This window comes from Rhipicephalus microplus, chromosome 5 (genome assembly GCF_043290135.1).
Source record: "Rhipicephalus microplus isolate Deutch F79 chromosome 5, USDA_Rmic, whole genome shotgun sequence".
Lineage (NCBI taxonomy): Eukaryota > Metazoa > Arthropoda > Arachnida > Ixodida > Ixodidae > Rhipicephalus > Rhipicephalus microplus.
In genome coordinates, this window is record NC_134704.1 from 121,759,899 (window position 1) to 121,782,092 (window position 22,194).

The following is a 22,194-nucleotide window of genomic DNA, read 5'->3' on the forward strand; positions in this document are numbered from 1 at the left end:
GTACGTAAGAAAGTACCTTGACGTGTGGACATGTCTACAGCGGTTAGACGGGCCGAGGCAGGTTCCATTGACATGCTGTGCAAGCATGGCAATCTACTTCCTACAGGCACTGCATGGTGGAACTTCCCTCTGCGCTGCAAAGGCTCTGCGCCCCTGATTTCTCATCAGTCAGTATCATTGGTAAAGAAGAAATAGGATTGAACTTGAAGTGTCTGGAAGCCTCCAAAATGAAACAAGACAGGGCCAAGTGTGATGTTACTTTAACTTATAAATACCTTTTCCTTGCGTTCCTATCGTGCCATTTTGATGTATGAGCACAAATTGGAGGTTAAGAAGGGCTTTTACATTGGTTTTATAGTGCCTATAAATGCCCATTTTTCAAATCAGCACCTGTATGAGCGCTATTTACGCCCAAATTTTGTTTTCGAGCTCAATTTAAAACCGTTATTTCTGTAAAAAGACAACATTGCTATTTTCAAACACTATGAGGTTCAACAACGTTCTCTATGTCTAACAACGTCGGCAAAAAAAAACAAAAAACAAACAAAAAAAAAACACGCTAACTGCAGTGAAAGGGCACTCGCCGGCCACCTTACGCCACAAAGCTGATATGCTGCGAGTGGTTGGAGGAAGAGCATGAGGAATGCAAAAGACACCATTTCTGCAGCCCTAAGTGGAAGCAAATATCTCGGCGTCTGTAGGGGAATGAGGTTAAAGAGTGGAGGATGGGATAAGGAATAAGAGTGGCGCCTATGGGCGAGGACGTGGCGACCATCTTCTACAGACAGCTGTCCAGTGTTCTGAAGGAACTGAAGAACCACCATAAAAACCTAGGTGTTGCAGTGAGAAAGAAACAGCAGGTTTTTCTGTGCAGCCGCACAGAAAAACCTGCTGGTAGAGGGGGAACGAATGAAAAACCATGGAGGGCCACACATGGAATGCTCATATTGATTCAGTGGTGGTGAAGGCCGCCAAATCGTTATACTATACAGCCGGAGATGGGTGCCAGCATGGGGGGAAGTGACCTTAAATGAAAAGAAGATAAAAGTGAACCTCGTAACTGTCTCTCGGGGGGAGGACACCTCAACAGTAGCTCACGAGGAATGGGGGTAAACGAGGGATTAAAATGATAGGCTTAAAAGGTAAAGAGATAGAGAGAGAGAGAAAGGAAAGAGCGAGGCGCAGGGACAGCGAACGACGGAAGTAAGGAGAAGATAGGGACGGTCGCAGAAGTCCGAGGAAGGTGCCTGCAAGCTTAAAATCATAGGGTGAATGTATTTAGCATACATTCACTCTATTCCTGAATACGCTTGTGCCATATGAGATTCTTTGGTATATATCTGTAGGTGAAAAATATTAAGAAATACAGAACATGCATGGCTGCAAGGTTTGCCCTACGCCATTCCTCAAAAAAATGACAGCTGCACCAATATGAAAAATGAACTTCTATGGAAATTTATCATTGCGTCGAATGAAACAGTTGTTAAAGCTTCTACGTCAAGGGTTTAATGGTAAAACTCACATTCTAAAATGAATGAACCTGAACAGTCCTCTTCATGCAATGGTAATTGTTTTAAGATTTTAGTATGTCGTATCAGATCTAATATTTATATCATTTTGGTTTTTGTTGCATTCATGGCTGAATGAAATGGCTTGTAAAGAAAAGTGTGCTGTATCAATGAAAGCGTGTTTTTTTTTTTACATTGTAACCCACCCGCTGCAGCGCCTTCGGGTAAAAAATGTGATGAGCACACATCTTTTGTTCTGTTTGCAATTTACTTTTTTAAACACTTCTCTTTAGCTGACATAAGAAGTTGTAGTTAGACACTAGAAGTTCTTGCGTGACCAATGAAAAGGGTTCTACCACGGCGATTTTTCACATTGGTTTGCTACGAGCCACTAACTCATGATGCGAAAAGGCAAGCTTGGATCCCGTCCGATCGCCCCGCGTAGCCATCGCGAGTCTAATTTCTTCCCTGCTCTCTTCGGTGTCGGAGCTGGAGGATCACATGATGCATACGCACCAAGAAGATCATGCGTAAGCAAGGTCACGCTCGCATGACGTACGTGCCCTAGCCTACGTGTGCGCGTACGCCATCGATGTTGTGTCGTTTCAGCGTTCTCTGTTGCGTATTGCCCGCTTCTGTGGAATGGATCAGTCAGTGCGCGTACTTTAGGAGAGGCTGGCATGGATCATGTATCGTGACCACGACACACGACGTCGCTCCGCTGAAAGTGCGATCAGAGACGAGGGACCAAACACGAGCTAAGCGTTGTCAGAGTTGGCGAAGACACGATGCAGGAATGGCGAGAAGACGAACGCGAGCGAAATAGGAGAGTAGCAGTCATAGCATATAGTAGCTGTAGTAGCAGTGGTAGTATATGTGGTTTTACGTGAAAAAACGCCATGATTACGAGGAATGCCGTAGTGGAGATCTCCGGGAATTTCGGTCATCTGGTGGCCTTTAACGTGCACTAAGATCGCGCAGTACGCTGGCACCTACTTTTTAGCCTCCATCTAGATGCGACCGCCGCCACCTGAATCGAACCCGTGGCATTCGCGTCAGCAGCGAAGCACCCTAGCGCCGAGGCGAACGTGAAAAGAGGGCCCATTAGTGTATAGCATCTGGCGGCCATTGAAAACAAAAATAAAAGCAACCACAAGCTTACGTTCTGCTTGCGTGTTTTATTTTTCTCAGCTTTCATTCGTGGACTCAATTTGAAAGGGCAGTGCACACACAGAGAAAAAAGACATGGAGACAAAAAGCGCTGTCTTTTTTTTCCCTTTGTCTTTGCGCTTCCCTTTCAAAATGATATGAAGCAGCTAGCCCAAACCAAATTACTCCTCAGTCATGCTACACAACAGAACACACAAAGCACACATGCCAACTAGAATAATGTCACATGTAACTCTCTCTCTTAACCCTTTGTATCCCAGCGTGCATATATGTGGACAAAACATACGAGCAAAGTGAGACTATTCTAGCGAACGCTTCACCATAAAATTAAGTTCAAAAGTTGGCGCTCGTGTGGTGTTTTATAAAAGCGCCACAAGATGGCAATAGCTTTCCAAGGTGCTCCGGCAAACGAGCACATAAACATGGCGTGCTCCACAAGTCGTGCTTCGAGGCAGGTGTACTGTGGCTTCTAGCCACTGTAGTAGGTGTCTGCCCTTTTTTTTTTTTACAAGTTTGGCATAAAGGCCGGGAAATTTGTTTATTATTTGGTGTTATTTTAAAAAGGGAAGAGTGTATTGTGTTGTTATGCAAGTTTTGTTGCAATCCGAGTGCTTCACGTTCACTAACACAAGTCGTTGTGGCGGCGTCCACGTGTGTGGACAGCAGGCCTAGAGAGTTCAGTGAAGTGTCAGGGGAACGCTGCGTGGTAGTAAGGGACGCGTTGCTGCTGTGCGGCTATGCACAAACGTTTCTCTGTAACGTGGTGAAATGAGTATTTTGAAAGTTGTGTTTAGTCTTTATTTTGTTCGTTTCAGAGGTGGACTAAGCGACGATGACATACAGGCCATACGTTTTGAATGGCCCAGTGGAAGCGAATGTTTCAATATGGACAGCTCCGATGATGAGCGCGTTGAGGCAGAGCCATTAAGCAAAGGTCCCATCGACAAGTATGTAGATGACTTATCAGATGAAGACTTAGAAGTGGAAGAATCGTCCACAGTAAAAAAAAAAAAAAACAAGACGAAAAAGATTTGGCATTGGGTGAAAAAAGATGACCCTGTAAATGAAGGCTTTCCTGAGAGCGAATTTGTCCCGCTGGTGGCTCCTGAAGAGGCGAAAACGCTGCTTCACATGTTTTCAAAGCTCGTCGATGAGGAGTTGTTAGAACATCTGACATTCGAAACTAATCGCCTCCGTGTTCAGAACAACAAGGCAAAAGTGAAGCCCGTAAGAATTGATGAGATCAGAAAATTTCTGGGGGTGGTTCTCTACATGTCAGTTGTGTGTCTACCATTCAGGCGCATGTATTGGTCTCGACTATTGCGTCAGCCACACGTTGCAGATTGCATGCCCCGAAACAGATTTGATAAAATTATTACCTCTTCCATGCCACAAACAACAATAATATGAAAAAAAAAAGGTGGGTATGATCGCCTCTACAGAGTGCGCCCAGTTTTGCAACGCCTAAACAAAAAATTTTGGGGTGCCACTGAGATGGAACCATGTCTGGCAGTTGATGAAATGATAATCACTTTCAAAGATAGGCACAGCCTAAAAGTCTACATGATGAAAAAAAACCGAAAAAAAAATGGGGCTATGAAGTGTGGACACTCGCTGGTAGGTCGGGCTACATGTATAATCTTGAGATATACGGTGACAACATTGTTTCGGAGCTGACAGGACTTGAGAATGCAATTGACGAAAGTGGGAAGATAGTTGTTCGTTTTACAGAAGGCTGCTCAGGAAAAGAAGTGTTTTGTGACAACTTTTTTGCATCTGCAGAAATCCTCGCTGAAATGAAGCGGCGTGGGTTAGGCTGCACTTTAGCTCTCAGAAGCGGGAGGACTGGCCGCAGTCCATTGCAAAATGAAAAGGAGCTGAACGCTAAAGGTCGCGTCTCATCTGATTTTCGCCGGGAAAAGTAAAACGACCTGCTGATTTGTCAGTGGTACGACAATCGAACTGTTACAGTTGGGTCAAACAAACATAATGTTAACCTTGTTGGGTCCCGCCGGAGATATGACCGAAAGCAGAAGTCATTTGTGGAAGTGCAAAGACCTATAGCAGTGTGAAAGCGTACAACCAAAGTATTAATATTTCACTTACTTGATCTAGCCGTCGTCAACAGCTGGCTGCTCCATCGTGTTACAAAAGGATCACCAATGCAGCTGGCTCACTACAAGCTTCCAATCGCATTAGGTTTGAGGAAAGCCGAGCAAGCCGTAGAAAATATTGAAGAGCAGAGGGTATTTGGCGGCACTAGACTCTCGAACAGGGCATCGGATATTCCTGGCGCAGTACAGTATGACTCTATCAATAATATGCCCATAAAAATCGCTCAGTCAAAAGCTCGACGCTGCAAAATGCCAGAATGTAAACGGAAGACCCACATACAGTGCAAAAAATGCCAAGTCTACATGTTCATTGAGGAAGATGGTCCCACAAACTGCTTTGAACGGTTTCACCTATTGTAACCAGTGTTCACACAGTCCACATATGTGGACACTCATTTTCTTGCATAATTAAACCTATGATTTCTGAACTTTCTGCGTAATTGCTCTCTGTATGTGCTTTTATTGCATCTATGACAAAAATGTTTACACAATTGTATAGCAAATGGGAAACAAAGAGTTAATGAGGTACTGATTTAAATGCAGAATACAATCATGAAATGGGACATTTTTCATCTGTTTTTCTAGATATTGCTAGCATTTAACCAAGTTCTGATGAAGAGTGTATGGTCAGCGACGTCAAAGCACCAATGTCTACGTAAAAGAGCGATGTAAAAGCAGGACAATTCCTTGATGTACGTCACTCCATCTATCTTGGGACACAGGCCCGTGAGAAGGGCAAGCGGCATTCAGGAGAAATTGAGTTTTTCCGGCACACGTAGCGTTACAAATATTTACAGGCACAATCCTGAGTGCCCAGTCTCTCCATTACGCTTGTCAGTTCGAAATTCCCAAACCTATAGTGAGGGGCCCTCTAAGGTGTTGCGACTCCGGGTCTCGCGGGCCTCAGTTTGGTAACGGGCCCCCGCCCTAGGACCCATCGTCGAACAAGTCAGATGAGGCGCTCGTAAGAACGATAACAATTTATTTACATGGGATAGTAACAGAAAATTCGAAAAGGGGTGATCAAGTGATCGAGTAGAAGTGAAAAACTGTGCAGAAAAACTGTTGAACTGTGAAACTTAAAAAAAAAGTCTTCCGCTTATATAGCGCTGCATTGCCAACCCTGGGTGCATTGTCCACGGCTTCAGCCAACACAGCGCTCGATGGTCTAGGTGCTCCACCCACGAAGGCGGGGAAAGACACCACACAATGCACGTGGAGAGGGCACATTCTACAAGATGCCCAAATATGGTCACAAACGCACTGCACCGACGTTTCGCACACGTCACCAAGATTTCCCGCACGTCCGATGATCTTAGATGACCTTGGTTTCCAAGAAATCTTCTGGCAGTTGGGTGAGGTTCGAAAAACAGGCTCCTGGTACACGTGGCAAACTTGCCTGACTGCGTTCGGGTAGGACAATGTAGTGGTCCTCCAGCTTATTGTCAAACATGCTACTCCATTCAAACGATCCTACAGATAAAGGGGAAAGGAGGAGTGGTCGACTAATCCCTCGTCATCGAGGCGGGCTCCCGCAAGGGCTGCAGCAGATAGTGCCTTTTCCTTTCCTTCAATCCCACATTCCAATCCTGGTTGCTTGCTAGAAGGTGCGGCTTAGATGCGAATTTCCGGGGCTCCGCTTCTCCTTGCAAGGTACAGCCACAACTAGTTTGGTTTTGGCTTTCAGCCAAAACTGCAAATACCACGCTGGTTCCAGTCTTTCCAGATCATCGGTGACCTCGAAAATGGCCCCGCTGCTTCCTTGTTTGCCTCCGAAGCCTTGCGAAGAGTCCAGCTCACAATGGCCTTTCTTGGCTCGCGCGTTTTCTTGTCGCGAACCGGTCCTGAACCCCTCGATCAGGTTTGCTGACAGGAAAATAACCCGCCTTGACGGCACATCCTTGCTTGGAATGCGTCGAAATATTTTCGTCTAGTTCACAAACATCGAAGGACTTCAATAATGATGACGGTCATAACAGTGTTCACCGACAGGGGAGAAATTGATCCTACGCGATTAGGCCGGACGTTTCTCCCATCTGGGGTATCAGTGGTCTGGTTATCTGCTCCTGCGCTACCCTTTCCAGCCACGACGAAAGGAAACAGACCCAGAAGAGTGTTCATTGGACAGTGGCCACTTGAATATAGACAATAAAACGAGAGACAGTAATCTCCGAATCGCGTCGCAAAATGCATGCTGATGTTCAACCGTTAGTGCCTTTGTGCTATTTTAAACAATATTATTTTTTGCTTCTTGTCGTAAATACAAGTGACCAACGTCATTGTTTTGAATTATTTCAATTTTTGTAAAAATCTATTGTGCCAATATTTATGATTTTGAAGGCTTAAATGGTGTTTTACCTGTCGGTCTTTGGCACCAAAAACACACCATTTCAGTGCCTAAAAATCCGGCCTCTATGACCAGATGTATATATAAGTGAGCCGCAGTTTTCCTTACAGATAAAGAATTTGGGTTTCTCTAGACAGCGTGTGCATGTGGCGTCGATATGTGGGGTTTTATGGAAACGTACTGTTTTTACAACCTTGACACGCTTTATGCCTTTGTAGTGTTAGGTGTGTAACTGCGAAACTGCTCGGAGAGCATATTTATGCATGTGCTGCTTCTTCATGTGTGTGTGGGGGTGGGTAAGGGGGTGGGGCTTTCTGAAATAAACGTTTAGTTGGAAGTCCGGCGTTTGTTCTGTCATGACTACTCTTCACTGTTGAAGTTTTTCGCTAGTTTCCTCTTCCGCATATTTTAAACCAAGTCTACCAGTAAGCTATGTTAGTGACAGGGACATAGGCAAAAACTTTTTTTTTTGGGGGGGAGGGGGGTAGGATGAACGCTTTTAAATCATTTTTTGCTCTGTATCCGATGGCGAAACAAAATTCGGAGGGGGGCGGGGGCATGGACCCAGTGGTTAACCCCCTGGATAAGCCACTGGTTAGTGATATTCTGTTTCAAGCTCTTATGAGAAATATGCATCTAGATATAGTTAGTCAAATTTATTCCCAGTTACTACTCGATCTGATTACTAGATTTGACAGTCTGGCGTGGAGCTTCACATGCAGTGCATTACAAAGCCCACACCTTAGGGCACACCCACACTTTAGGGTTTTGCCCACATTCATGCTGATGCGTTGCTTTATACGAACTTTATGGTGATCATCATATCGTGCAATTGTTACTTAATCTGCCAACATATAAGCTAGGTATTGTTTCTGCTTGATAGAGTAATTTGTCGATTGTACTTTTTCCTGTCTTTCTTATATCCCATGCGTGTTAATTTTATATGCGAAGGCTTTACATAGTATGGGATCTTTTCAGCAAAGCACGCACTAGCCAAAATTACGATGAATGTGAGCAGAAGCGCTGCCAGTTTAGCCACCGTCTGGTCTTGGTGTGCTATCCACGAGTGCGTTATAGATCTGACGTGCGGGTGTGGGCCTTAAAGCACACGCAACGGTGACGGCAGGGGAGGACTTGGACACAGCCAAGGTTCTCCATTTCGTAGAAGTTTATGGGCTCTGCAATGCCGGAGTATCATTAAAGGTTCACTAAGGATGAAGAAGGGTAAATGACGACGATTGCTTAGATGCGTATGGTCAAGGATACGAGTAATGATCTTGTTGACTATAATCGCGTCCCATCAAGTATACTAGAGCAGCAAGAACTTCATAAGTCGGTCACGTGTCATACGCAGGAGCTGCATGCATAAAGCATCCCTGCATTGTCACATCATAATAATAGTATCAAAGGTCATCATCCAGCTCGGTCGTCGTGGCAGAATGTAATAGGTTTAACACATGGCACGCACGTGGACGCTACGCACTTGCAACGGACGTCAGGTTTAGTAGTGGTACATCTTCATTGTAGTTTTTAGAAGAAAAAATGTAGAAAAAACTTTATTAGAACATCAGTCAATGCACGTCAGGAAAAGTGTACTTCTTCTGTCACACGTGGATGTCGGCCAAAATTTCTGGAGCTGCGGCAGCAATGAGGACTTGACTGAGAATGCCCTGCTGGATGTTGGGGTTTGTACTTGGAGCAGTGACCTCCAGGCTTGATGAGGATATGTCCGACTGTGTACAAACGTGCCCGTGCTGTAGGTTGTAGGAAAACAACACACCCGCCAAATGTGTTGGACAGAGGGTAGAGAGTGCTTCTGATAAAAAAAAAAGTCAGATGGTTTCAGAAAGATTTAATTAAAAACATTTCCCTAAAGTTTTCTTTTGTCTAGCATACCTTTAGTGAACGGTTTTGCCACAGTGTTCGTTCCTCGCTAAATGATACTTTGTAAAACCCTTGGCTATCGCTCGGTGGTTTTGCGCTTCATGTGTATGCACTAGATGGTGGTCCAGTACCGTAGAAGCATTGTTTTCTTTTATTGACAAAACGTTTGAAATAGATAAGACGAGCAGTGTAGGTGTATAGCTGCCTGGTTCGCGAGAAATCCTGTCATTGCCCAGTCTTCAGTCGGGGCCAGCAGGTGTCCTAGGGGCGCTTAGCCGTAGCTGGGCCTCTTGAAGTCGTAGGTGTCGTCGTCGTCGTCGTCTTGCAGGTCGTTTTTGGCGTATCCTCCCTGGGACCGGGATGGGTAGGCCGGCTCGGGCGCAGATTCAGCGGGCCTGCGCATGTCGTGTGATTGTGGTTTACGGTATACTTAATGGTAGCATTAACGTAGCACGAAGAAGGCGCGTTCAATTTTGTTGGGCAGCATGCTAGAACAGCTTTTGTATGTGCAAATTTGAGTGGTTTTAACCGTTCGAGGGCTTACAGTGCCAAAGCTCTCTTCCCCCTAAACCAATGTATCTTACAATGTCAGATCAGAGCTCAATTACAGTTGACACTGTATCACGTTACTAAAGTAATGTAATCGTTAACCTGGTGGTTTGCTGAGTAGATTCATGGTATTACAGCTGCGGGTGGGTTCACCAGATGCCTCACAATTATCGGTTTTATGCGCCTATTGTCTCTGTATAGCTTTCAAAGTGTTTAGGGCTGCAGATGAGACGTTCTTCGTAGCAGACAAAGAATGGACAATTTCTGCCCATCTTACTGATGTGACTGATTCAATTGAACTACCTGTAATTTGGCCTTCACGGCAGCTCATTCAGCACTACTACAAGCGTCTGTCGGCGCTGCATGAGAATCCTGTTGGTCGAGACAGAAATGCATACACTTGGTAGCATGCCACCAAATTTCAGATGAGACGAATGCAACTAGAGAACAGAGAGACTGCGGCGATTAGACAATGGTCCATGCTGATATGTGTATACAGAGTTGTATACTGGCACACTGTTTCCCTCCGTCATTGGCTCAGAATGCAGCTAAGACACTTTTGTGTGTTATGAAAATATCAGGCTTGTGCGAGTGCCTTTGGCTAATTGGTTCTATCCTTCATACACATGGGGACACATTTGCGACCTCCTCTTTCATATTTGTGCCTTCATGTTGTTAAGGCCCCAGCGCATGCATAGCCAACCAGAGCCCTTTAAGTTTAACATACCCCTGGCTTTTCGCTTTGCTCGGTCCTTCCTCCTCCTTCTCCTTCTCGCCCCGATTCACGAGGCCCAAGAGTGAGTGATGCTGAAGAAGTTCAGTGTCACACAATCGTTCAACATCCCTTGATCAAAATTAATGATTTTTGCTAAACTAAGAAAAAAAGGAAGGGGAGGGGTGCGTTAACGAGCCTTTTGTCATTCTGCACATGAATGTAGATTTCTTAACGGGTACATAAGATAGAAAATCTGCTATCGTTTTCATCTGTCGTAGGTTTCATTGAACGCATCTGCGCATGCACCGCATGTATACATAATGTTTCATTATGACGTTTTGCGATAAACAGTTCCAAGTAGTGCTTGTCCCTTGTGTGTCTTTCTTGTGTGCTGCATTTTTCTTTTGCGCTGCGCAATTCTCATTAGTGCTAAGCGTTGGTCTTGGCCGAACCTGTAATAGTGCGATCCCGAGGGCGGTGTCGACGGCCGCGCATGCCGGTAGTAGGATCCGGGCCGGCTGACCACTTCGTCCTGCCACGGGTAGGGGCCTCCGGGACCCCGGGAAATGCTCATCTTGTACGAGACGCCGATAGGGATGTCACCCTTGGGACGCCACGGCTCGGACGGCTCGTTGTAAGCACGGTACGTCTTGTACGATGGCTGGGTCCATGGTTCGTACCTGCGGGTAAGATAAAACGTTTGGTGAAATATTTTTGCCAGGATTGCGATGGGAAGGCACATCCGTCGGTAAGCAGTGACATAAAAGATATACTTCAGCCTCCTAATATGGAAGTCCTTTAGCACATCAGAAAAATAACTGTTTCCCTCAAAAAACATCGCCGCGCTGTTGCCGAGCAATCAATGACGCCACAACTGCACACCACCTGGCCCAAGAAGATCTAAAAAGAAAAAAAAACAATTCTTTGAGTGCAACTTATGTTTGGAAAGTAAAACTAGGCGGTCTTCATCTTACTTCACGCACGGTAAACAATCGGCGCACAGTGAAGAAACAATAGCGTTTACTTCTAACGCTGTACATGTTTGTTCGTGGCAATTTGCTAATATATCTATAGGTACTGCTCAGTGGGTGTCCTATAAAATGCCACTGGTTTCTGAAAAAAAAAAGCATGAAAGCCTAGCCATTAGGGATCAAGCTGCCAGTGTTCATTTTATACCGTTGTCTGGAACAGCGGTATCTTATGCCGCGTTCACATTTACCATCAAAGGGACCGAAAGCGGCTGAACTCGCTGGACTGCACTCGCTTCGCCGCCCGAGCGGCTGGAAAACCGTGCCGCGAGAACGGAACAAAAAAATATTTTCGAAGACCGATTTTCCCGCCACGCGAAAGCGGATCCGCTTCCCGCTTCACTGGTTTGGCTGCACTAGCTCAAACCACGTGATCTAACTAGCCGGCCGCGGGATTCAGCAACTGCAAAGGCGTCGGCGGTGGCACGCATCGGCTCAAATCGCGAACTACCCGTGCAGCACGACGAATCTTGACGGCCTCAAAGAGGACGTGTTTGTCGAGGGCCTGGATTGGATTACGATCGCCGAAAACACTGGAAGTAGACGGTGCAGCAACCCTAGTGAGTCGGCATACATAAACGTTTCTCGCTTTTGTGTAATCATGCAGCTGAATCCGCCGCCGCTGCTGGTGCGTGCGCGGGTGTCGTTTCTCTCCCGTAACAATGTTTGAAAAGGTGCTAGCTGTTTCTTTTCAGTAGTTTGCGTGAATAACTAGAATTCGCTACAAAATTCATTGCTCAGAAAGCGGGCAAAATCAAATTGATTCTCATGGTAGCGACGCCAGCTGCGGTGGTAGCGCGACAGAACGACTGTGAACAGTTTCGAAGCCGTGGTCGTGATTTTCCAGCCGCTCTGGCGTTTTTGTTTTCGCTTCGCTTCTCAAGTTTGAATGCGCCTTTACTCAGTATCAGGCCATCATTCACGCTTGCAAAAGAAAAGCAATTTATCTCTGATTGGTTATCACGCGAGAAGGCCTATATCTTGAGGCAAACTCCACGTAAATGTTGCCTTCACCTCTGCTGCTAAGCCCTTTTTGAATTCTACCATTTCAGAATTTTTCTTAAACTGAGCTCCTTCCCCTGACCTCGCCTTGCTACACGCCAGCTGGTGTGACGTCACGCCAAGCTGCTCATGTGTCGTAGCAACAGCTGCTGAGGAGTCACAGCCAAGCTATACCGACATGGCCAACTATAATTGGCTTAGCTTCAAATAAGTGTTAGGGACTGTTATTTTAACACATTTGCAGGATACTAAAGTCATAACAAGCATTGTTGTATTGCGATGAAAGTTCGTAAACACAAGGTGACATTAAAACGGACATTTCGAAAAGGCAGCTTGTATTATTCAAGACCAGCTGCATTATTTAGCACGTGTGAGTGCCTCGCTTCGTAAACCGGAACATGTACTCACAAAGCAAACACAAAATATAGCTTACCACCAAAAGGAACTTAAGGCGTGACTAATAATAAGCGGCATTGGCAAAGCCGGTGAAGTCAGAAGCGTGGGGGGTTAACCCACTCCACAAATACTTTCTGTTTTGCATGCATGTATGTTAAGTCTCTTGCTCCCTAAAAACGCAGAGTGGTTCATTTTTACCATTCAACAAATACGCACGACCCAGCAGATGCCATCAGAATTTCTGATGTAAAGGCAAGCTACGCGGGAACTATTGAGGCACCATCACCACCTTCTTTTTCTTTCTGCGTATCGTCTGGCTTATGAAGCGTCCCCTTATGGCCGGAGTGTAATTTGTTGGTTTTATGGAATAACTTACTAATACTAGCAAAGTCATCTTTAGTGTCCTTTAAAAAACAACAATGCGTGCCTTGCGCTACGAATTATTGGACGAGTACCTTGGCGCAACGTAGGGTCCCCTCCTGACCGAATAGCTGACGTCCTGGCGAGTGTTGACGTAGGATGGAGGCTCCGGCCGCGACACGACGCGTGCTGTCACCTTCGGTCCGCAGTATCCCGGGCACGAAGAGCCGCGGTACACGGGTTTAGATGGCACGTACACCTCCTGCACCTGTCGGGGTGGCGTCGGCGGAGTGTCGTAGTAGGTTGGCCGCGCCGGGGGCAGCACTTCTTCCCGAGCCGGCTGGTACGACAGGCGTCGGGTTGGCGGGGGGCGACGACGGGGAGGCTCCGCAACTACGGGCTGCGTGTGCATAGATGTTAGGTTAAGACAAGGCATAAACGTATAAGGGGTGGCACCGAGGGTAAAAAGGCCTTCTTAATATCGCACACTGACCAATGTTGTCGCGAACTGGGCGTCGTCATGGCTCTGTTGAGCCAATATCCCCTAAAATTGCAAGGACGCCCGAATGGGACGAACACATGGGAAGACAAAGTGACCAGTGAAATACGCTTTTACGTCCTGCTAGTTCGTCTATACGCTGTGGGCATAGTGGATCGAGAGTTCAACTATATTGTTCATACAAGGACTCCGTGGTACAGAGGCCACCAGAAGTGGCGATTGTTTCACCATCCGTATCGTTTGCGCACACACATTGAGTGAGGTGCATACCGAGCCTGCATTATGCAGAATTCATTGCCTTGTAATGATTAACCTGCAACGAACATTCGTTCGATGAACCTACTCTGACGGCACTGGTGAACATAATATATGTGCACATCTACGTGCGGCATACAACGTTGCTTGGTAGGCAGTACGGCCAGTTGTTCCTCACTCAACTGAACTGCTCTCGATGTGACATACTGTAATACTGAAACTACATACCTCGGATGGAACGTAGTAGGTTTTTGGTGGGGATGGAGGTGGAACGTAGTACGTCTTGGCTGGCTGTGGTGGGGGGACGTAGTAGGTCTTGGCTGGCTGTGGGGGAGGAACATAATAGGTCTTTGCTGGTTCAGCCGGAGGTTCATAATTGTGGATGGGCTTCTTGACAACAACCTTGCGTACGTAGGTTCGCGCGGGTGGTTGTTGCACGTACGTTGGGGGCGTTACCACGACCTGCTGCACAGGAGGAGGATACACCTGCGGCAGTAGTGGACGGAGAGCAGGAAGGGACGTTACGTTAAGGTGTACATTCTCGCTGGATGGCCACACAAGCAGGTGAAAGACAACCAGGAGGTATGACACTTTCGTTTGATAAAAGCTGCTCAAAGCTTCTGTAATGCTAAATTGCCGTACTGCAGACTCAGGCGAAAGAGACATTAAGTGCAGCAAGGACGTCGCGACGAGCGCATGCCGACTCCGAACATGCCCTCATACACATACAGCGAGCCTGGTGTCCACACCATTTCCCGGAGCTTCTAGCGAAAACAAAGCGGCTTCTACTCGTCCCTGCATTTACACTGCTTTTGCAGGGCGTTCGAAGAAGAGGGAGGAAGAGGAAAATAAAGGAAAAAAAACAAAGGTCAAGCAGGCGCGCGCCCGGTTTGCTATCCTACGCTGGGGGAAAGGAAATAAAGGATCAAAAGACAGGGTTATGAAAAGAGGCCATTTCGACACGGGGTTTTTGAGGACCACTACCAGATAAAGAGGGCGTTCGAAAATGTCTCTCTATCTAGCAGTGGTCATCATAAACACCGTACTTGCATATTCAATACGAGCTACAACACTATGTCACACCTCCGCCTACCCTCTTTCGAAGGCTTGTTCTAAGTTGAAGTCGTCTCCCCGCCTCAATTATGTGATTTATTTATGTCAAGAAATTATGTGCATCATGTGTGCAGAATACTGTCTTTTCTCTGTAATGCCGTAAACTAGAAATATTTCGATTTAAACAAATTCTGCAATAATTCTAATGAGTAAGAGGCATGTTCTATCGCTCACCTTGACAGATGGAGGCGGCACGATGACCTCCTCGTGATGCACAACCGGGGGTGGCACGTAAGCCGGTTTGCGCACTGGTGGTGGTATGACGACGGGCGGTGACGTCACCACGATCTGGGCCTGGGCCGGAGGACCCGCCGGTGGCGGCGGGCTGCCGCAGACACCCTTGATCGGTCCGCGAGGTACTCCCGCCGTGCCGGGTGCCGTGGAGCGGACGCTGACGTCGGCGGGGTCCTGGTTGTCTGTGCCCTGCTCGTTGGTGTCGACCCAGGCCCGGAACCCGTGCTCGTCGGCCACGTAGCAGACGACCCGCTGTGACCCTTCGTCCGTGGCCAGTGTGTAGTGACCCGAGACACGGCCGTTGGCGTCTCGTGTCTCGTGGCGCGAGTGGCTGCCGTCGTGCCCGCCGGCGAAGTACGAGAACTGGTAGGGCATGGACGCCTCCTCGGTCAGGAACTGCCCGGGCTGATGCGGCACACGCACGACGCAGGGGAGAGAGAGAGAGGGAAAAAGACCACGCGCCTGGTGTCGTATGCTCTTTTGATTTGCATTGCTATGATAATTTGAGGGTAGTGGATGGTTAAGGACTGTAGTGGGAAGGTTTGTGGGCTTGTTACAGGTAGCAGGACAATTTAGTGCGGTTGTTGCAGGGCAGTAGTAGTTATAGTATGACGGCTTTTTATTTGCAGGAGACTGAAAATGGGGAAGAGCTTTAGTCCGTAATTTATGTATGAAGGCTTTGGCAATGGCCTGTGTGGACCTGATGAGTGCAAGACGGCCGTTAAATGTGCCGTGTGGAAACAGATCTCCCCTTTCTAAAGTGCGGGAGTGACAGATTAAGCGGGAGAAGGGAGAGGATGGAAGTAACTCCCGCGACGTATGACACTCTCTCAAATATTGATGCAAGTACGCCTCGCCGTGCACAAACGCCGTTATATGGGTGGGTAGTAAAGATTCGGAAATCTATACTCAGATCAGAAAAAAAATTGCATAAGTAACCATTTCGACCAACGGCTTCTTGTGTTGACATTTTTCGGCGGTGACCACACGGAGTGCCACTTTCTCGTATTCAGCGTGCCGACAGTGACATTCAGAGCAAAATGGTGGCATTTGTAGACGTATGTGGCAACATCAATATCTGTGCCTTTAGAATAAAATTCAGCAGTTTTCCGGAATCACGAAGCAGTTATTGCGATAGCGGCACCCTGGAGTAAGTTTAAGAGAAGTAGCTTTTGGGGAGGTGTGCATTCGTTTTGTGACTCTGAACTGCGGTATCATGTCGACAGGACTCCAGCGTGGGGCTGCAGCACGTCGTACGTGCAGCTGCCCGTTGTTCCTACTTGCCGACATGTGTGCTAGCGGGCTTTTTTTTTTCACCGTGACCATGACATTTTGCTTTAGCCTTTGGCTGACGTTTTGACGACACGCGAGATGTGTAGACGTAATGATGTGATCAATGCGCCGATACGCCGGAGACACGTCTGCCCGAACTCATCGGAAGGGAGCGTGCATCGAGGAACCCCATCATCGGTGAGAATTTCGCGCCACCTCACGAGCAATGCGTGAAAATTCTGTGGCACAGACGCAGCTCACCGTCGCTTAAGACCTTGGCTGAGCTTGAAGTTGGGATATACGGAACAACCTAATATGTGTGTTTAGGGAAGTGGTTAACAATTTGGAGTACTTGGTACTTGACTATAATAGAGCATAAAGCCATGTCGTAGACGTCGCCCTTGATGAGGCCGTGTTGAGAAAAATTGCGCTATGATCCCTGTTTTCCCGGCGAAGCTGTGTAAAGGCCCTTTCCTTGGACCATTTTCATTGCAAGTTTTCTGTTTAGAAAAGACGTTTATTTACAATATGTGCAGAGAACAAACATTTCATAACATTTCAGTAAGAAGGACACCTACAATTTGGCACATCTATGTACCAAGACAAACATCACTATGCTGCAATGACGACATGAGTGCCAAGTTTTCTGCCATGACACAAGTTGTCTCTATGCTTGCTTGGCTCAGACGCACGCGTTTAGGCATATCAGAGTACACTCATGCTGAACGCAACTGTGCCTCACGGTAAAGCTGCCCTGCATGATATTCTATCTTGCATCTACATTTTGTGGTAACAGTATGGATGAGTGTCGGTTGTTTATTGTAAACCAGGTCTTGCAGCCTTTACATCAATTTTGATTTATTGTTTGTTTGTTCCTACTGTTTTCATTGATGTAGCAACTTTCGTATTCACTTTCCACATACAGATAGCCGCTGTTATTCTCCACAGCAATGAAAACAGAAATGTATGAACTGCGTTGTGTAATACAGTCCGTCTCTTCCTCTCTCTCTCTCCCTCCCTTCAGCGCCACATCACGCCGAGTTTTTTAATCACAAACACGTTGCACAGGCTTTTACTGCCTACTTGAACTGTAGACTCATCAGAACTAAAGTTTTAATTTATTTCCCCTGGAATTGGGTGCACTGAAGGTTCGCATTTTTCGAGCTCTGGCTGGGTGCTGGCCAGCTGGAAGCTGTGAGGACATGTTTCGCATGGAATATTTATACGTAAGCATGATATGGCCTAAGTGTAAGTATCTAACACCGTGTAAGAGAGCTCTCGTATTAAAGGAATCATGTGATGCTGATTGGTTAGGAGCTTAGTCCTTCGTTGTTAGATACGAAAAATGAAACAATCAGTGCATCCAGAAAAAAAAAAGAATTCATTTATTCGTGGGGATGTCACGTACTGAGGCTAGAATTGTCAGAAAATCTTCTAAGTTAAACTTTCACAACGCCACTTGCTTGCTCAGCGAAGCTGTGTCTAATCACTGATTAAGCTAATTGATGAACTGCAGTGACATATTTCCTACAATAATATCCACGGTATATAATACAAGGTGTGGGAGTGCTCTATAGTCCATGACTACGAGCATACTTATTTATGGATTATTTTATAGAATTCTTGTTTCCTGGAGCACCACTTTCGATTAGCAATTTTGTTTCTGAAGAATGCGGGAAACGTTTCTTTTTTTTTTTACTGCTGGCATTGGATAGTATTGGTAGCAGTTGTGTGTGCCCGCAGTAAAGTTCAGTCAGTAGTCGACACATTTACGTCAAGTTTCTTTCCACCCTTTGCCCGCATCTGTGCTGTGCACACCTTCTCTAGCTCACTTACAGCACACTTTCACTGTCTATGTCTCACTTACAGCACATTTTCACTGACTAGCTCACTTACAGTACGCTTTTTCTTGTGCAATTCGTTTTTTCCCTTTTAATTTTCAAGAGAGCTGCGATAGTAAGCAGCGTAAGTACGATTGCATTGCGGCTAGTTGTAATAACACACAATTCTACTCAAAGAAGAGTGCTGCAAAGTAGAAACACACCGGCACGAAAGGGAATAGAAGAAGCGCGTTCATGTACACTTTAATAGCTTATTACCTGGCGGCCATTCCTTGCATAGCTACTCCCCACTCTTTCCTTACAACAAACGAACAGCGCGTCGTCGGCAACAGAAAACATATCTACCACTTCCCTCTTCTTCCACTACCGACCCACGCTGCCTTCACGCCGTCTGTGCACTGCACAGAGGGCAAGCCTAACCCACATTCTCCTGGCCATCTCCTCCCGGGGGGCCGGTGTCACTCAAAACCTAGGATGACTGGGAGACTTCGCTACGCTCCACAGACCCGGTAAGCAAGACGATTGCATGCCGCCAGTCAGGGTACCAACGCTATGAACTTATTAGACATGAACGTTTGAACACGGCGGGGTCGCGCATTGAACAAGGGGGCCAGGGAGGTCTTGAATTCCCTTGCGATAAAGTTTTGTAGATTCGACTCGACTCACCAGAGTAGTTTGATGGATGCGCTTTCGTCAGTGTGGTTTCGTCTCTTTTTATGCATCTGTTTTGCAGCGCTGCTCTTTAGTATGGCAAGCATGACTTGCTTGCACCCCGCTAATCTCTCAAGGGAAGTGTAGTGAACGTTAAAGCAATTGAACGTCAGAAGCTGGTGCCTGAAGGGTTGTCAGCAGGGCGTGCAGGAAGTGCCGTGGGAAGAGTGTGTCGAAGTAGCAGTGCACTCACCGTGCTTTCATGGTTGTTCAATGCTGTCGCCGGCTCCAGACCGCTTTGCAGCAGCAAGAAAGCGGCCACGAGGATCAGCTGCAAGAGAAACAAGAGAATTCCCATCTTGAATATCTGGCCACCGTGACTTGTAATTGAGTCCGTGTCTCGGAGCTTATCAGTGCAGTACCTTCGCAGCTGACCTAGCACAGAGAACTTTCTGTAATCGTTCACACTTTATACTCGGCGGCAACTTTTCTTGGCATCGGAGTGAAGGCCACAGAGCCAAATCGCGGGCATGGAATGTAGTTTTACAACAGCGCCCACATTTTCACCGTGAAATATAGAAGTGCCCTCTTTATATACTACGTGGAACTAGTTGAGAAAGGACGCAGCTACCACCACTAAGATAGTCGTATTTACTTTGATTTATTCGTCTTCGCGTTTTTAAACATGCGAGATTGTCACCCTTTTCTACGTGCAACTCAAATGCTAAGCGGTGTCTGCGTCTACATGAAACGCTGATGATGCGCCCTAGTCACTTTCCATAGCGTTAGGCGACGCGCGTAAAAACTGACTACTTCGCATAGGGCTACATAATCAGAAACTCCACCCCCGTAGCTTTCTCTGCAGGAAACGTTGTCGCCTAGTATAGACCCTTTCACTAAAATATATTCTAGGCACTGTACTTTCACCAGTTTTCACTGATTACAAACACGGGCCCCTGATGACATCTGGTTTCATCCACCGATGTGCCCCAATGGCACATGTTAGCAAGAAGAGCTTCAGAAAATAACCTGTTCTATTTCTACACTTTCCTTTCTTTGTATGGGAAAATATATTAAGATAGATGTTCCTTTGAGCTATATAAAAACCATAAAACGTTTCTTAGTACTTTGCACACGTTCATCTGAAATGCTAGAAAAAGACTTTCCTTAACCTAAAAAAAAAAATGGCAGGTTCCACGTACAGTGGGAATCACTGATATGCGAAGCAAGAACGAAAAGGTTGATATTTCATTATAAAATCGGCACAACGTTACGAGGTTCAGGTAAATGATGCCGTACATGGCTTCCGTGTCATGATTATCATGTTTGAATGTGCTGTTTACCTTCGTAATCTACTCACGTCATGTGATACCAAATTTAGTATATGTGGAGCTAACCGAACGACTGCGAGCACGCTTCACAGCGTGGTATGTTGTGAGGTTCTTACAGGACATGTGTGTCAGGATTATCATGTTTGCATCAGTTACATATTTTCGTCATTCATTAACGTGACGTAACACTAAATTTGGTATATGTGGAGTTAGCGAAATGGCGGCGAGTGCATCATGAAGGGCCCAATATACTCCGATGTAGCGTCGACGTGCGCACCGTGGGCACAGTGCCGCTACGATAGCAAAACGCGAGCTATCTACAGTCTGACGCCAGGCGCGACCAGCGTCCGTCAACCGGCTGCGCGGCCAGACAGCAACCGGCGCGAAATGCGGCATGCTGCATTTCGCGCCGATGCGTTACACAGACGACACTGCGTCTCCCTCTTTTCGTGACGGAGGGACGCCGGACGCGCTGAAACGCGCATGCGTCAAAGCAACGCCTCCTCTAGAAAGATGCCCGAGGAATGGCTCACGCTCCCAGCGGAGTTGGCCTGCCTTCAGTTTTAAACAAGCCCCGCATGGTGACGCTCGCGACCGACACTATCATCACGGTGGTGGCCGGTACCAGCTAAGCGTTTTCGTCTGCGGCCCATAGGGGCGCGTCAGTCGAGAGTTGTTCGAGACAATTGGTTCGAGACCTGAAACTGAGCACCACTGTTTCGGAGGCTATGCAAAGTGTTGCGTTGTTGCACCGTCCGCCACAGGTGACGCTAGCGACCGAGAACATGTTAAAATGAAGGAGGGAAAGGGTGTGGCAGCTGTTTTTCTTTTCATGCGGCAGGCATCTTTCTAGAGGAGGCGTTGGTCAATGCTTCGCTCGCAGGATTTCAAGCTGGACGGTTGTGCCCTCGCGATCTCCGACTTCAGCGTAGCTCCCGCCGACTGGTTCGCCCTCCGCGGTCTCCTGAAGCCGTGCAGCTCTCGCATTGTGGCGCCCCGCCCTTGGACTGCTTCGACCGGATCCCCACTTTCCTATCTCCTTCTTTTTCTCTCGCTTGGCTGTCTTCTTCTCCGTCTATTTTCCTTCTATTCTTTTTATCCCTCCTTCCCCCCACTCTTATAAGGCACTGCGCCGTGTCGCCTGAAGGCAGACAGAAATTAGGTGCCTTTTTCCTCTTCATTGTAACCACTACCACCACCATCACGCAGCACGGCGCGCACCTGGGAGTACATGGTAGTACCGGCGCCAGGCGTGGCAACACCGACGTGACCCAACGAAATGAACGCCGGCGAGCACGCGCACCGCGTCACGTCCAAATGTATTGGCGCCTTGACTGTGAAATGTCATGTTCTCACATGACACGCATCTCATAATTATGTTTTCACCAGTAACAAACCTTCATCATCCATTGACGTCACGTAATAGCAAATTTGCCATATGTAAAGCTAGCGAAACGGCCGTGAGCGCATCATGAGTGTGGCATGTAGTCATGCTACATGACACGCATGTTGTGATTATCATGTTCGTATGTATATTTACTTATCTTGTCCGTTCGCGTCACGTAATACCGAGTTCGGTACATGTGAAGCTATCGAAACGCCCACGATAGCATCATGAGCTGGGCATGTCATGTTGTTACATCACACGCATGTTATTATATTCATGTTAGGGTCTTTCGCTTTTGTTCGCCGTGCAATCATGTCATACCGTACCAGTTTTGCAACATGCCATGTGAACGAAATTTTATTTTCATTTCATTTGAAATGAAAATGGTCCTGTCGCTCTTGTGGCAGGACCATGAAATGTAAATCATGACATTCATGTCATGATTTTCACGTTATAACCAGTCAAATATGTTATTCATACAGTCATGTTATGCCATGCTAAGTTTGGTATCAATATCATTATCTAAACGGCCACGAGA

The 22,194-nt window shown here is 46.8% G+C and overlaps 1 protein-coding gene across 3 annotated transcripts in view; it reads right to left on the bottom strand.

Moving 5' to 3' along the window:
• Positions 1-8,974: 8,974 nt before the first annotated feature.
• LOC119174273 (uncharacterized) overlaps positions 8,975-22,194 on the bottom strand; it is a 30,061-nt gene continuing 16,841 nt past the window's right edge. The window contains exons 2-8 of one of the 3 annotated variants that reach the window (XM_075895871.1): positions 19,192-19,269; positions 15,115-15,579; positions 14,141-14,313; positions 14,056-14,107; positions 13,169-13,473; positions 10,740-10,967; positions 8,975-9,418 (exon numbers count right to left, since the gene is read on the bottom strand). In XM_075895871.1, coding sequence (XP_075751986.1) covers positions 9,295-9,418; positions 10,740-10,967; positions 13,169-13,473; positions 14,056-14,107; positions 14,141-14,313; positions 15,115-15,579; positions 19,192-19,269 — 1,425 coding nt within the window. In that variant the 3' untranslated portion in view covers positions 8,975-9,294. Of the gene's footprint in view, positions 9,419-10,739; positions 10,968-13,168; positions 13,474-14,055; positions 14,314-15,114; positions 15,580-19,191; positions 19,270-22,194 lie in introns of all 3 variants that reach the window. The other 2 variants (XM_037425115.2, XM_037425114.2) reach the window with 2 other exon arrangements.